The sequence below is a fragment of the Pempheris klunzingeri genome, chromosome 21, assembly GCF_042242105.1.
Source record: "Pempheris klunzingeri isolate RE-2024b chromosome 21, fPemKlu1.hap1, whole genome shotgun sequence".
NCBI lineage: Eukaryota > Metazoa > Chordata > Actinopteri > Acropomatiformes > Pempheridae > Pempheris > Pempheris klunzingeri.
The window spans coordinates 12,753,188-12,767,602 of record NC_092032.1 but is presented as its reverse complement, the minus strand read 5'-3'; the positions used below and the strand labels follow the sequence as shown (position 1 = coordinate 12,767,602).

Genomic DNA, 14,415 nt, shown 5'->3' with positions numbered 1-14,415 from the left:
AATGAAGAATGTGTAGTTTTACCTCAAAAATTACACAATTTCACCTTAAATCCAAAAGTACTTGGAGGTTTGTCCCTGATTTACTATTTTCCACTGCAAAGCCGACCTCCGGCCCCGTCAGCGAGCTAACACACACTGAGGGTCCAGCCACATCAGTAGCTAACCACAGAGGTGCACATCTTGTTTGGCTATCCCAATATAGCAGCAGGAGAGAAGTGAGGGACGACAGAGCTCTCTTCACCACCGACTGGCACACTCCCTCCACTTGCAGACAAATAAAGCAGAACGATAAGAAAAGTTACACCCACAAAATCTCAGCCCACAGTGCAAACAGTAGAAACTGAGAGAGCGAGCGAGTGTGGGGAAGGACTGATATTCTTGAAATGAATGATTTTGTCCAAACAAAAAGTAAATGACAATCAAAAAAGCACTTTTCTTATCACATGGTGGTGGCATGCTGTGATTGTGCCTCATTGGCACATTCCTTTCTGCTGCAGCAAGTTCATAATGTGGGAGTTGTTTGGATTGCGATAAGACCAGGTGTCTTCCTCCTTTGGCTTGTTTAAGAGATAAGACAGAGGGAACAATAGAGAAAAGAATGAAATCACACACCTTTGTAAGTAAACAAGTCACATACCTTCGCACAGCGTTCTTTCATCCCACTGCGGTTACACACTGTATCAACCTGAAACTCCCTGTTGGGGCTCACAGAGGAGCACGGCTAGTTAAAATATTAGCTGTCAGGAGCGGTGGATGACTAACTGTGAGACCAGGCCCATCGTCTCCCAACAGGAAGGAACTGAGTCACTGTCTCTGTTCTGAATACGGAGCTTGGTTAACCACGTTATTCCACATCAGGAAATGAATGGATTTTTGATTGAATCAGTCAAAGATGGACACGAGGGAACAGCACATTTGTCCACGGTCACTCTGTGGCAAAATGAATCAGCATGCTGCTCTGCTCTGTACTGTAAATGCAGAGCAAGAAAACTGTGCAGGATTCGTTTGTTTTGTGTTGTGGAGATGGGATTTTAGGGCAGCCATTAATGACTGCGCTTTTCATGACTGATCAAATTATTTTGAATCATTAGTAATTTACTCAATAAAACATCCAAAAATTTCCAAGAGCCCAGGGTGGCAACTATAACTTGCTTTGTTTGTCCAATAACAGTCCAAAACTAACAAATGCTCAAACTATTTGTTACGCAAAACATGCTTTTTTACTTCCTTTATTTCCTAAATTGTTCAGTTGTCCAAAATGCAAACCAAACCATCATCATATTTCTCTTTTGCAAGAGAGAATCTTCTAATCAAACCCAGCACTACCTCCATCTTTATTTCTCATTATCTCTCTCTGGTGACTTGTGTTGTTTCAGCCCTGCGTCTACAGGCTCAGAGCTCCAGAATACCCTGAGCACTGGCAGTCAAGGATACAAAACAAACAACAGAGGCCTGCACGTGTATATTTGTGCATATGTGTCTGTCTGTGTGTTTGAGGCCTGCGCTGTGACCTATGGATAATAGCGGAGAAGAAGAGTGGGAGGGCCGGTTGGCGAAGGGGGCAGTGAGAGTGTGAGAATTGCGTGGTGGCGTACAGAGCCGGCTGTGATGGCCGCCTATAAATGAAGTTATTACATCACTGAGGCCTGGTCCGCGGCCGCTGCCAGGCCGAGGCCAGCCAAGGCTAACCACCAGCACAGTGGAAAGCAACCAGCTCACACACCCCTGCCAGGAGCAGCCACACACACCAACACCAGGAACGTGAGGAACCTTATGTCAACGTGACCAAGAATGGTTTATTATTTTCTTTGGTATTTGGACAGTTTGGAATACCTGCAGTTCATTTCCTGTGCTTCTTCTTGTGTCTTGGGTAAAATGTGACTAGCATAAGAAAAGGGGGAATTCCAGGAAGCTAAGCAGAGCGAGCAACATTACACAATGGAGGCTGATTGCTGGGCATTGCATCATCACGCTGCCTTTTTCTCAGACTAAAGCTGGGAACAGTGAAAGTGGCAGTGGGTGAAATTACGTTGGAACTCCAGTCCAAAACTACTTAACATAAAATGAGTCTCTTGTAGCTGTAACTACTGCTCAAGCACGGCTAAAAGAGTCTAAGGTTGAAGATGCAGGCGCATGCTGAAGCCCCAGGAGTGTTTAAAGAATACCACCGGCTTAAGAGGCTGTTGCTGGAACTTGCAAGCTAACAGTGTGTGTGTGAGGGCCAGCAAGGCAGCGATTGTGAGTGTGTGAGAGGCAGGCTGCCTGAATGAAGACATTGAGGGGATTTCCTGGTGCAGAGAGATACATCATGGCAAAGGCATCCGGCAGGATTAGCAGCTGGAGCCAAACGTGTCCTCACTCTGCACCAAGCACGGCCCCGAGCTCTGACGCACAGCGCGCACACACACACACACACACACACAGATACACACGCCAGCTATAATAAGCGATGCCTGCTGTAAACTCTCGTCTCCACACACCTTGCTGTTGGTCGAAACTGCGACACATCTAATTTAACACTTAATGGGTGTAACGTTTAAACCTCTGACGCTAATCTTTCACTAAGAATAATGACTGATGCATTGCAGGGCACTGTGGGTGTGTGACAACAGTTGTGCAATTAGTGTTTGCACAAGGTCTATGCTGAAAGTCTTTTCATTGGGGAATTTCTGCAAACATTTCCATTCAATATCTAAAGGCTGTGACATTCCTTTTCTTTGTCTGCCTACGCTTGTATTTCCACGACACTGTAATGGAAATGTAATGAGCCCTTAAAGACAGCTTTGTGAACGCTGAATTTATGTTAAAGGAATGAGAAATAGGCACTTTTGCTTCTTTGCAGTCTTATCTACACTACTTTGTGCATGAAGTACGGAGCTGGAGCCAGGAAGCAATTAGCTTAGCTTAGCAAAAAGACTGGAAGCAAAGGAAAACAGGCAGCTTGGCTTTCTCCACAGTCCAAAAATACCTCTACCAACACCTCTGACACTCACTGATAGGCCAGGTCACACCAGAAAAAGGCACAGCAGAGTTTTTCTACCCATTTTTCACCTGAGACAGCTCATCAGAGAGGGTTTACCTTGTGAGTTCCTGTGCTGTCCGGGCCCATTTTGGAGACCGTCATCTGTGGAAACAAAAGGCAACGCGGTTTGGGATCACAGTGGAAAGAAGGTAAAAATAAAGAGCCACGTGCGAGAACTGCACTGGTTTGGTTGGTATTGAATGGCAAGAATAGACCACAGATATCTGTTCAATATTTTGAGTGTTGGAGGAGAATTAGTGTGTTGTCCGACTTGAGGAACTCACCGTGAGAGAGAGAGAGTGGTTTTGCATATACGTAGTGTACACCTCCAAAGTTCCTGTATTTTAGAAAAGCACTACCCACTCAGCAGGGACATATTGGGGGGGGGGGGTTACTGTCCCCTGAACTTATTTTAGCCCTGGTCCCTGCAGTAGAAACGCACAGTTCCCCAAAAGGTTCAGAGTGCGTGAGAAAAGTCCCTGTGGTGGAGACGTGGTTGTATGTGTGTTCACAGGCCTGGTAGGTGTGAGTATAAATAAATGTGCAACACTGGAATCTTGTATATTTTGAATTTTCGAGCCAGATATGTGTGCAAAAGAAAGTGTCCGTAAAGCACAAAAAAACAGGAAAACAACATTTTTACCAATAACAATGTAAAAGCCCAAACCAAGTGAAAACAGTCCATCTGGAGCTGTTAACAGCCCACTCACACTTTTCCTCTCTTGTACATGTGTTATTTTTCTCTGCACTGTTCCTGCCAGAGGATGTGCGAAAGGCGTGCATGTTTGTGTGTTTCCCAGTCCGTATGTATGCACTGTGCAGCGACCTGCTTTCGAATACTACTCACCCATGTTTACTGTCATCATCAGGAAGTGGCCCTGTTGAACTCGAGCACAGAGCTCAACTTCTCTCTGCAGGCGAAGGTTTCATCCTAAGAGCCAAAAAACAAAAAAAGAGGGTTCAGCATCCAAGAACTGTGCCACTTTCCTTCAGCTCGGCGCACATAACATTACTGATTGCACAAAAACAATGACAAAACAGGACACAGGTGGTACTTTCAACACAAAGCCCCCCCCCCCTTAATATCAGTGTCCCTGCTTCTGTTATATTTAATCTTTATTTAACCAGGATGGTCTCTTGAGATTGACACATCCTTTTTTAAAGCTCTGGCAAACAAATAACGACACGACAGCCAAGGACTGATGCTGGTGACTCAATTCATCTAAATCCTGTCAATGCCTTGATGTCTCTTTATTGCCACTCTGAGAACCACAAGCCAGCAGCAGTGATGGAACTCCTGTGTTTGATGATGGAGGAGCCTCGTGCCCTTGAGATCTCACGGTGCGGCAGCGATGAAGGCGTGGGTGTTTGCCTAAACGCCTGCCTCAGGTAAAGACCACGAACACTTCAAAGACAAAGCCAGAGCCTTCTTTATGCATTAGGTTGGTGAGTAAAGAGCAGAAAAGCGGTTGTCACATCTCATAATGAGGCGACACAGAAGAGTCTTTAAACTCTGACAGTCATCTTTTTGTGGTTGTTGTTCCACTGATGATAGTAAGAAGTGAGGAGAAAAAGAAAATCTTTACGGACCAAATCATCATTTCATACTGCAAAACAGTGAAATGTGGACTTTTCTTAAACATGATGGTCACATCCTGTATTTCACACATGCACACTTGTGTTTTTCTTTGAATGCAGGCTTAGCAAAGGGGGAACAGGAACTAGTGAAACAGCTGTGTGCTGTGATATTAAATATGTGGTGGCTATGAAGTGGTGTGTTCCTCCATGTAGCATCGATCACAGAGTCATGCAAGGCTGACCAAAGGGAAGCTGCAGGTTTCAGAAAACCAGAAGAGGCTTTTCTGTGCTAGTTGGAGCTAAATTTAAGACCTATTTAAAGCTATTTAAAAAGGCTTTTGCTGAAGAGAAACTGCAACCACAAATAAAATGATGAGGTAATGGTTAAAGCTGAAATGTAGCGTGGCAGTGGCATAAGCACAGGAAAGACAACGGATCTGTCAACATCTAGAGGGAACAATGCGCTATCTTTTCTTTATAATCTTGCTTTAAAATGCAAAACAAAGGGGAAAAAAAGCTAAAAAAATGATTTGCATGTGAAGGCAGCTCATGAAAGAGGAAGTGAACCAACATCGGTAACATGATAGTGCTTTAGGTACGTCTACTCTTCTTGTCACTGCATGATTGGAACAAGTCTGTATGTTCACATTCAGAGCGATTCTTGGACATTTTAAAGGTATCCTGTGACTTTTATTAAAAAGGGTTAACAGGTTGTTATGGCGATGTTAGAGTGCTCTGAGGACTTGCTGCCACTGACTGCTTGTTGCTACACACACACAAACACAGAATCACAGCTGCTGTTGTCAGTGGCGACAGTCTCGCAGTGTTTCAGCCCCTGCGAAACACTATCGGCGCTGCAGTTTTTATGATTAATTTTTGCAGCTAACTAAACACTCCATGGCATGATTAATTGCGTAGTGCCATTCAGAGGGAGCGAGTATCAATGTAACGCATTGGAGATAATACACTGGGTTAGCAGCATGCCTCCATACAAGGCTCGCAGAGGAAACAAAGCAAAAAAATACATAACATAGAAAAATACTGTAACAATAAAGGATTGAGGGGGTGTGAACTTGTATTTAGTTTGTGGGAGTCTGAAAATCAACAAGACCCAACACAAAATCTTTGGAACGAGACTACAGAGTCTCCAGAGAGATTACTGGCAACACTCTCCAGATCATTCCTGTCTTTTTTTCTTAAAGCATCATTTACTTTTCGCTTTGCTATCTCCAGCGTCCTTGTTGCATGCGTTGTTCGAGCCTGCACCACTGTGTGCAGTATATCTTTCACCACGAACACACAGTGCAGACAAACGCTCCAGTCTGTCTGCAGAGACACAAATGCTTTCTCTTTGTGTCAGCCAGCAAACTTTTCATAAAAGCAATAAATTTGGCCACTAGAGCCTTTTACAGCCTGAGGGGTAGAGTCACAGGGTGCCAGCTGAGTTTGAACATGGGAACATGCAGTGGCACAAATCATAGGAGCTCATGGACTGGAAAGCTAGAAGTTTTAAGCAAAAATATGCTAAAGCGTTTCAAATGTTTCCACTTATATTAATCCCCAAAACACAGCCTTTTTTTTCACAGCTTTGATATAAGGTAGCGATGAGTGGATTGAAGAGGGGTATGATATATCCCAGCAAAGCTCTGTGTCAGGCTGTGCTAGTGTGGTGCTGCTGACCACACATGAAAGAGATGAAGAGCAGCCGCAAGACAGGTGGTCTCCTAACACCACGTGGCCCAGTCTGTTGATGCTACACACACACACACGAACGCACACATTCACACACGGGAACAGAACAGCCCCTGTCCTGTGCCAGCGAGTCACCAGATGGCCCATCTGTTTCGCCCCTCTGCCCAGCGGGATGCCGGGCTAGTGGTGCCCACAGATCGCCAGCCCAATTCTCTACACGCTTCTTGGCAGGCAGGCGATGTGACAGCCCCGCTTGTTGAAGATCAAATGCTAATCGCCACTCGCTCTTGTTGCTCTGCAGCCACACGTCCTCCAAGAAAAGGCTGTCTGTCTCTCTACTAGATCATGAGACGAGCCTACGAATGCCACGCACATCCAGGAGCGCTTCAAACACTGTGACGCACTGCACTGTCAAATATGGATAGCATCGCCACTCGGGCCAATGTTTCACTGGCAGAGGCCTCTTCTTTGTCACAGCGTGAGGGCTGTGCTGAAATGACAGAGGAAGTTAATTAAAAAGATTGGATTTCAGACGAGGGTTGTGGGGAATTGTCACAGCTAGACAGAGCAGAGCCGTGCTCCTCAAACCACACACCGCAATTTTATTTTATTGAATTGATTGAACCGGAGTCACAGCCAGGACTGTGCAGGCAAGCACGTATATGCATGCGCACATACTCACACAAACATCTTTCAGCTCTGTTACATCACTCTCTAACCAAGAAAACAGTGCGATGTTGGCTGTAGGTCTCACAGGGAACCCCCTCCTCGCACCCCTTTTGTTACAATAGAGAAGCGGAGGGTCTGCTCTCCAGCTGCCTGCTGGCCCGAGCAGTATGACCTCATGTCTGACATCACTCTTGTGGACTCCCAAAGAAATTGCCATTTTAGAGGTCAACTTCTAAACTTTGCAGCGTGCCTGTTGGGCTCACTGGGTTTCTGTTCTCCAGCACAGCTTGTCTGCAACAGCCGTCAAATGCCAAAATAGACAGTCCATGAAGAGAATCACAGAGATCAGTCGGTGGAGAGGACAAGACATCTGTGGGAGTTTGATCACCGAGGACATGCACTGTGGCCAAAACACTGTACCGATGACAGGCATGGAAAGGATCAGAGCACCCTGGGTCTTTGCAGGCCACAAAAGTGCAGATTCTTATTCTAACTGGTTGAGGAACTGACAGCTTCCTTTCTGATTGGTTTGAAGGAAAATCTGCATATTCATTAGCACCAGAGTTATGCTATTGTTGTGTGATGATCTAGTTGAAACAGTCATTGCTTTCCATATAATATGGAAGTTAATGGAAGCCTATGGATGCCTAGAATGGACATACATTAAAACTGAAAAAACCCCACAACAGTAGGGTTTGTAGCTGTGATGTGAAGAGGAAGTGGTGTAAGTCGAAGTGTATTTAACGGTTAAAACATACAAAAACCACTAACATAGTCCTTTAACAATAACAGTTCATGCTAATATTGTTGACATGACAGCAGAGGCTTTTAAATGTCGTATCCAAAAAAAATATGAACACACATCTGTACTGTTGATGAGGTCACATACATATCAAGGCCTGATATCATGAGGAGACGGTGAGCTGGTCACAATACCCGGTGGGCCGTCTGAATTGCAACACGGGCAGGAAGTGAAGTGTGATTAGTGAGCCACGGATATTTAGGCGACTTGCTCTTTTTAAAAAGGTCAGCGGCGGGGGTGTCCTGTCCGCTGAATGCTTGCCAAGACCGTGCAGTGGCCACATGAGTCACAAGCGTTATGCAGGCTGATTCTGGGAAGAAAGACAATACAGTATGTCCTCCTGCACACTGAGCGAGCTGAGGGCTTTCTATGCACGTGCGCATTTGAGGACTCCTGGGTGGTGGTAGGAGTGCGTGGGCCGGAGAACGTCACTCCACGTGGGGCCTCGGCACTCATTTATCACAGTCTTGGCTCCCCTTGCTCTGTCTCGCAGGAGTTATTACTAAGAAGAGATCCGAGCTTTTCAATGGGACACACGGCTTAGCAACACAACAAGAGGATTCTTCCCGTCAACTGGCACTAAATCTAAATTTTATTTCAAATAAAGGAATTTCCCTTTTGATTTGATGCCATTATTTACACATTTATATCTCTCGTCTCAACTGTCAGCGCATGGACAGTTAGAGGAGCTGCACTTCACTGCCAGTTCTTCAGAGGAGCTCGATCTCTTTAATCTGACAAGTCTTAGTCTGTTTCATTTAGGGTTGCAATTTTCATAATCTACTAAGTCTCTAAAAATGTCATCACGTCATGATTTCTCAGAGCCCAAAAAGTTGTTTTTATGTCCAACCAGCTGCTCAAAACACAACTAAATTCAATCTGTAGGGATAGAAATAGGGACGTTAAATAGCACATTTAAAAGGGTTTTGTAGAAAAACGTATAATATTCCCAAATGTTAGGTATCATACAAAGTGCCCTATTAATCATTTTGACATAAAATGTCAGAAAAAAGTTAAAAGCAGGCTTTTTTAAAGTGCTTGTTCTATTTAACCAGCAGGACAAATTACAAATCTATTCAGTTTATGATAGAATAACAGATATAAATCCTCACATATTAGGATCTGGAACCAGTGAATGTTTTGAGCATTTTTGTGTGATTAATGACTTAAATGATTCGCTGATGATAAGATGGTTTCATAACCTTCGATTTGAACCAATGAAACTCCAAGGAGAGAATAATAGCCACTGGAGAAAGTAGTTGGTCTAATCAGGGCCTGAAGGGGCTTAGAAATAGTGGAGCTGGATGTACTGTGTCCCCTCGGTCCATTGGTACCAATCAGAGTCCAGCGTAAGAGGATCCTACTCAGTGAAAGTGATGGCTCTATTAGCACAGAGATAAGTAGATCTGCCATTATCATCAACCACACAACACTGGCTAAAAATAGCCAAATGACGGAGTGATTCTCCTGCCATCCTCAATATATCCCCTCCCTGGATCACTGGAACCAAACTCTCCCCCCCGAGAGGAATCCAAGCACAATCTGTAAAGTAAGCTGTCTTTTCCATTATGCGGTGACGTGCTATTACAAGCGCATTCATTCATTGTGTTTCTCCACCCAAACGCAGCCATGCAGAGACAGCTCATAGACTTCAACCCATTTCAGACAGAATGTCAAACAGCTGTGGTTCAGGAAGAGGCGAGAAAAAGTGTTTCTGCTTCGCCACTAAAGGTTTATCCGCCAAGAGTGCCTCGGTTCTGGGCTTTTGATACTTAAGAGGATGAGTGGGTGCGACAATGAAAAAATCCAAAAGCAATTTCATGATTTAATTTCCAGAGCCCCCCTGTCGATTTCATTTAACATCTCTGCCACAAACTACAAGCCGGGCCTCATTTCATTATTTATATACTCAATGCATTTGAATACATCAAATAAAAGCAGAAACAAAGATGCCAGAGCAGTTACGGCATTTCGCAGAACATTTTACACAAACTCGTCCCCAGTGTTACTGTAGGAATCCAGTCTGGTTGTGTTGTCTATCTGGCCTCGGGCTCTGCTGCTGATGGCATTGTCCTTACGGTCAGACAAGTCGTGCAGACAAAGCTCAATCAGGACAACTTCCTCTTGGTTTCTGGAGAGGAGGGGGCTGGACCTAACCCCACTCTCACAGATAAACAAAGGCGACCCAGAATGACTTCGGAAAGCAGTCAGACCCCTTCACTCGCTCTGCATTTTCTTCTGTTGTGGACTTCAAAAGTGATCTTCTGCCATTCACCTTTGAAAAACACTTAGTAATAACAAAGCAATAACATGTTTAATAGTTTATTTCATAGAAACATATTTAAATTTCAGTTGAATACCCTAAAATTTCACTTATGTTACCAGATTATTACTGTACAGAAACGCCACTATCAGCAGCTACTGCTGTACGTCATCTCAGGCGTGCCGAAACCAGCTGTGCACACCTGTGTTTGTGCAGCGTCGGTCTGCCTTCACTGCACATGAGCTCAAGCTCGATCACAATGTTCAGAAAGTGTTCTGACATCCACAGTCAATTTAAAGATTTTTCACCTGGTTCAAATCTGGGTTCAGCAAAGACGATTTGAGGCCACTCCGGGACTTTCTACTACTTTCTACTTTTCCTCTTGGGACACATCTGATCTGTATCTGTCCCAGCTCATTGTTGTCTCTGTCCCGACCTGTCTGTCAGACTCTGAAGCTGAGGAGCACCATGCTGAAACCCCCTTGCTTCACCATTGGGATGGTATAATCCAGGTGGCTGCTATTTGGACTGTGCCAGATGCAGTGCTTGGCAATCAGGCCAAAGAGCTCAATTTCTTGTCTTGTCAGCCTAGATGATCTTTTTCCTCTCATGATCAGAAACCTCCTGCCATCTGGCAAAGTCTAGGAGGGATTTCTTTAGTGTTTTACTAAAGAGAGGCTCCTTTCTAGCATTTTATCTACTGCAAAGCTCTGATTGGTGTGACCAGTGCCTGCCTGGTTCTCCCATCTCTGCAGAGGACTGAAGCACTCTCACAATGGTTACTTGGTTTTTCCTTCCCCACAGGCCTTTCCTGCCCAGTTCCTTTGTTTGGTCAGACCGGCAGCTTTAGGAAGAGTCACAGTGGTGCTGCCAAACATCTTCCATTATGTCCCCAATGATGGAGCTCCTGCAAACCTTCGGTGCTGTATCAAACTTTAAATGGTTTTTGTTTCCGTCTCTGGCTCTGAGCTTCAACACAATGCTATCTAAGAGGTCTGTGGAGAATTCCTTGGACTTAATAGCTTGGTTTTGACAGCTGTGGGCCTTTATTTATTATGTCCAGTGGACTGAATCTGGTCCACATGGACTCAACTAAAGTTCTAAAGTTATCACAATGGAAATCATGATTGTCTAAGTTCAGCTATCTTTACATTTAAGTTTCAATAGATTAGAAAACATTTTTGCTTTGTTATTATGGGTTATTTTCCAACACAGAACATAAAGGGATACTCCAGCAATTTATCATTGCTCTTCCACAGAGCTATTTCACCCACAGTAGACAGACTGGGGGAATAGAATATCACAATTACAAGCGGCAGAGGCCAAGATGTCCTGACTTTTACTCCCGCAAAAGGGCCAAGCTCCAAAAATTCTGGCAACAATTTCCCACAATGCAATCCATCTCCCTGAAGGGTAAATTCTCATGCCATGCTGTGCTGTGCTGGGTAATTTACAGTATCTAACAATGTTCTGTCATAGTTAAGAATAAGATAGTAAGACAAAGCTCTCACTCCTAATGACAGACTTGTTTTGCTTTCTAATGTAACCAGGCAACATCGAAAACAGGCCTTCAAGGGGAAGATAATGAGCCTGCTGATGTGAGTCACAGTGACCTCTCACCTCCAGCCCCTCTGGTCAGTGGGCGTCTGGCGAGCGGTCAGGCTTCTGTGAATTTGGCATGTGATAGCACGACTTCACGTCCTCACTGAGGGGACGGCGCGAGGGAGAAGAGGTCGCCTTCGCTCTGATTAAGACGCTCGGCTAATGAGCGGCGAAAAGGAGCCAGCACGACATTGTCCTGAGAGTTGGCAGCGGGGTGTTGAGGAGGGTTAATGGATGAGCACAACGTTCTCGTAAGTGGGCTGCTGAGAAATATACCATGGAGAGGATGACAAACTTTATAAGGCTTCTGTTAAGTATGACAACACAGGACAGGATGATCTCCCAAAGCCTCTTTATCAGAATGAAACAAGGGGCCTTGAAACTCTCCTTCAGCACATGACAAACTATACCGACCTTGAGATAAACTCCTGTTTCAGACCCCTTTCCTCATTAGTCCCATCAAAACATATTAGTAGCCTATCACTTCTGTCTCTGGCTGGCATTTTGGCTGTGGGATCCAGTCCCGTTATCTGCCAAATGGATTGTTTTGCTTGAGGCACACCAAGCGTATCTGTGGGCGGTTTCCACTTGACAGTTTGACTCTCACTTTAAGGCTATTTCGGAGCCCCGGGGCACACCAATGTGCTGATAAACTCATCCGTCAGCTTGCTGCTCAGACTCCTGTGAGTGCAGTTCATATTGATTAGACTTGATGAACACGATGGCCTCGTTAAAATCTAATTTGGCAGATCGTCTCAGAGGTCTAACATTGTAGGAGCATGTGGATGAAGCTCATGAGCATCCTCATCACTTTTACACTGCATAATAACTGGAAATACTTTGCAAACGGATGGATAGAGATGGGCAGTGACCGGGAAGAGGGTGACACGTGTGAAGGACTTTTCAGGACAGGAAGTGAGGAGTCCTCCTTCCAAGGAAAACACCGGTTTTACTGACCACTGTGAATCACAGAGGCCTGGAAGGCTGACAGCAGAGAAAGACCATGAATGAGTCTACAAGCACGGGATGACAACGACTTTCCAGAAATCACTCACACCTCCAGACATGCAATTTATGCATTTTGCACTGGAAATAACCACCGACCATCACATGCAAACATTTATTCTAGCAGCAAAATATGAATTTATCTACAAATGTATTTAGCTACAACACAAATGGGGCTGATAATGAGCCGGTACTGATCCAAAATAAAAATTCTTGGGGGACAATGGCAGGTTCCACTTGCAAGAAGGCCTGACCAGTATCCCCCACACTGCACAAGCTTGTGTTTTACTATGACAGCAATTCAAACTACAAATTGGGGGAATTAATAATAGCTGCAAGTCCAGTGTCCTGGCATTTCCTTTGCTCCAAACAGGAAACAACAGCCTAAAGGCAGTGAGCTCAGTAACTGGTATAAAACAAATGGAGGAACAGTCTCACCTTGTTATCCATGTGTCCCCATGTTCTAGTTGTGGCTGCAGGATTTTAAGAGGATGAATTAACTTGCGAGTGTAAGTTGTGACAGAGAGGCGTCAGGCTGAGCGGAAAAATCCCAACAGATGCGGCGCAAAATCTTCCCCAAACAGTGGGGCTGCTGTCCGGAAACTGCGCTCTGTTCTGAAGCGCAGAAATGACAAACACAAGCTGTGTTCAGGCAGAATCACCTCCCTGCTCTTCTCCCAGGTGCATAAATCCACAGCAGCGTCTGCGGACGGGACCGAGCAGCGCCGCGTTGCACAGTAAAGTTTGTCTCTCCCTGCTCTCCGCTCCGTCTCCTCACACACACACACGCACGCACGCAAAACACACACACTGCCGCGAGGAGCTGAGTTTCTCTCTCGAACTGCGCCTCTGATGTCACCAGCAACGTGAGCTCCAGGAAGTGGTGACGCTCTCCGGCGGTGCGTTTCCAAGGCAGCGGCGTCAAACTGGAGGGAGCACCGCCCCCCCGTGGACACCTGGAGCAAGTACAACACCTTCTGTTCTATTCTATTCTGTTCTGTTCTATTGACTCGTTCTATTCTATTATCCTCTATTCTGTTCTGTTTTACTCTATTCCATTATATTCTACTCTACTCCACTCCCCTACTGGGCCTAATACAAGAAATGATGTATTATGATGAGATAAAAAAAAAAGAGCCAGACTTTAGGCCCATTAGGAAAGAAAATCTTCATGCAATTCTCCTTTGCCACTTTTTTAAAATCCAGTTTTGAAAAGTACATGGTCTTCAGGAGTCAGTGTCTCCTTTTGCTGCCAGAAACACAGAACACAGTACATACGTACATTATGTCCAAACAGAACCATGTATATGCTGGTCCTGATGACTTTACAGCCATTAAAAGATAAAAGATGACAGATTATATATAAATATATACATAAAAAACTAAAGGTGGTTTAGTTTAGAGAAAAACTTTGAGGGACTTTTAGAAAAACACCTGAACACACTTAATCAGCTGCTGAGTACAGATGTTGACTGCGACCTGCTGAGTCATTCTTTACCTCCCTGCAGCTGTTTTCTTTAAACACATCCACACTTGGAGGTAACCTACGGTATGAGTGGGTGCCTGATGGCCGCAGTGGCAGCACTGTCTCAGGATGTGGAAACGCTTCCCTTAGTGAGAACCACTCCTTATTGTCACTCCTTTACTGTCTGCTTGATCCATCAGGAACCTGGATCTTTGCTGTAGGTGAGAAACATGCAACATCTGTAACATCTGGACACAACTGACACCCCAGTCGGTTTCTCTCTGGCAGCAAGGAGAGCACGGCATTTTCAGCCAGTA

General features: G+C 44.9%; 1 protein-coding gene across 1 annotated transcript in view; it reads right to left on the bottom strand.

Moving 5' to 3' along the window:
* Nucleotides 1-13,399, bottom strand: part of map3k22 (mitogen-activated protein kinase kinase kinase 22) — a 36,052-nt gene extending 22,653 nt beyond the window's left edge. The window contains exons 1-3 of the mRNA XM_070853026.1: nucleotides 13,072-13,399; nucleotides 3,870-3,953; nucleotides 3,080-3,124 (exon numbers count right to left, since the gene is read on the bottom strand). Coding sequence (XP_070709127.1) covers nucleotides 3,080-3,124; nucleotides 3,870-3,888 — 64 coding nt within the window. The 5' untranslated portion in view covers nucleotides 3,889-3,953; nucleotides 13,072-13,399. The remainder of the gene's footprint in view (nucleotides 1-3,079; nucleotides 3,125-3,869; nucleotides 3,954-13,071) is intronic.
* Nucleotides 13,400-14,415: the final 1,016 nt, after the last annotated feature.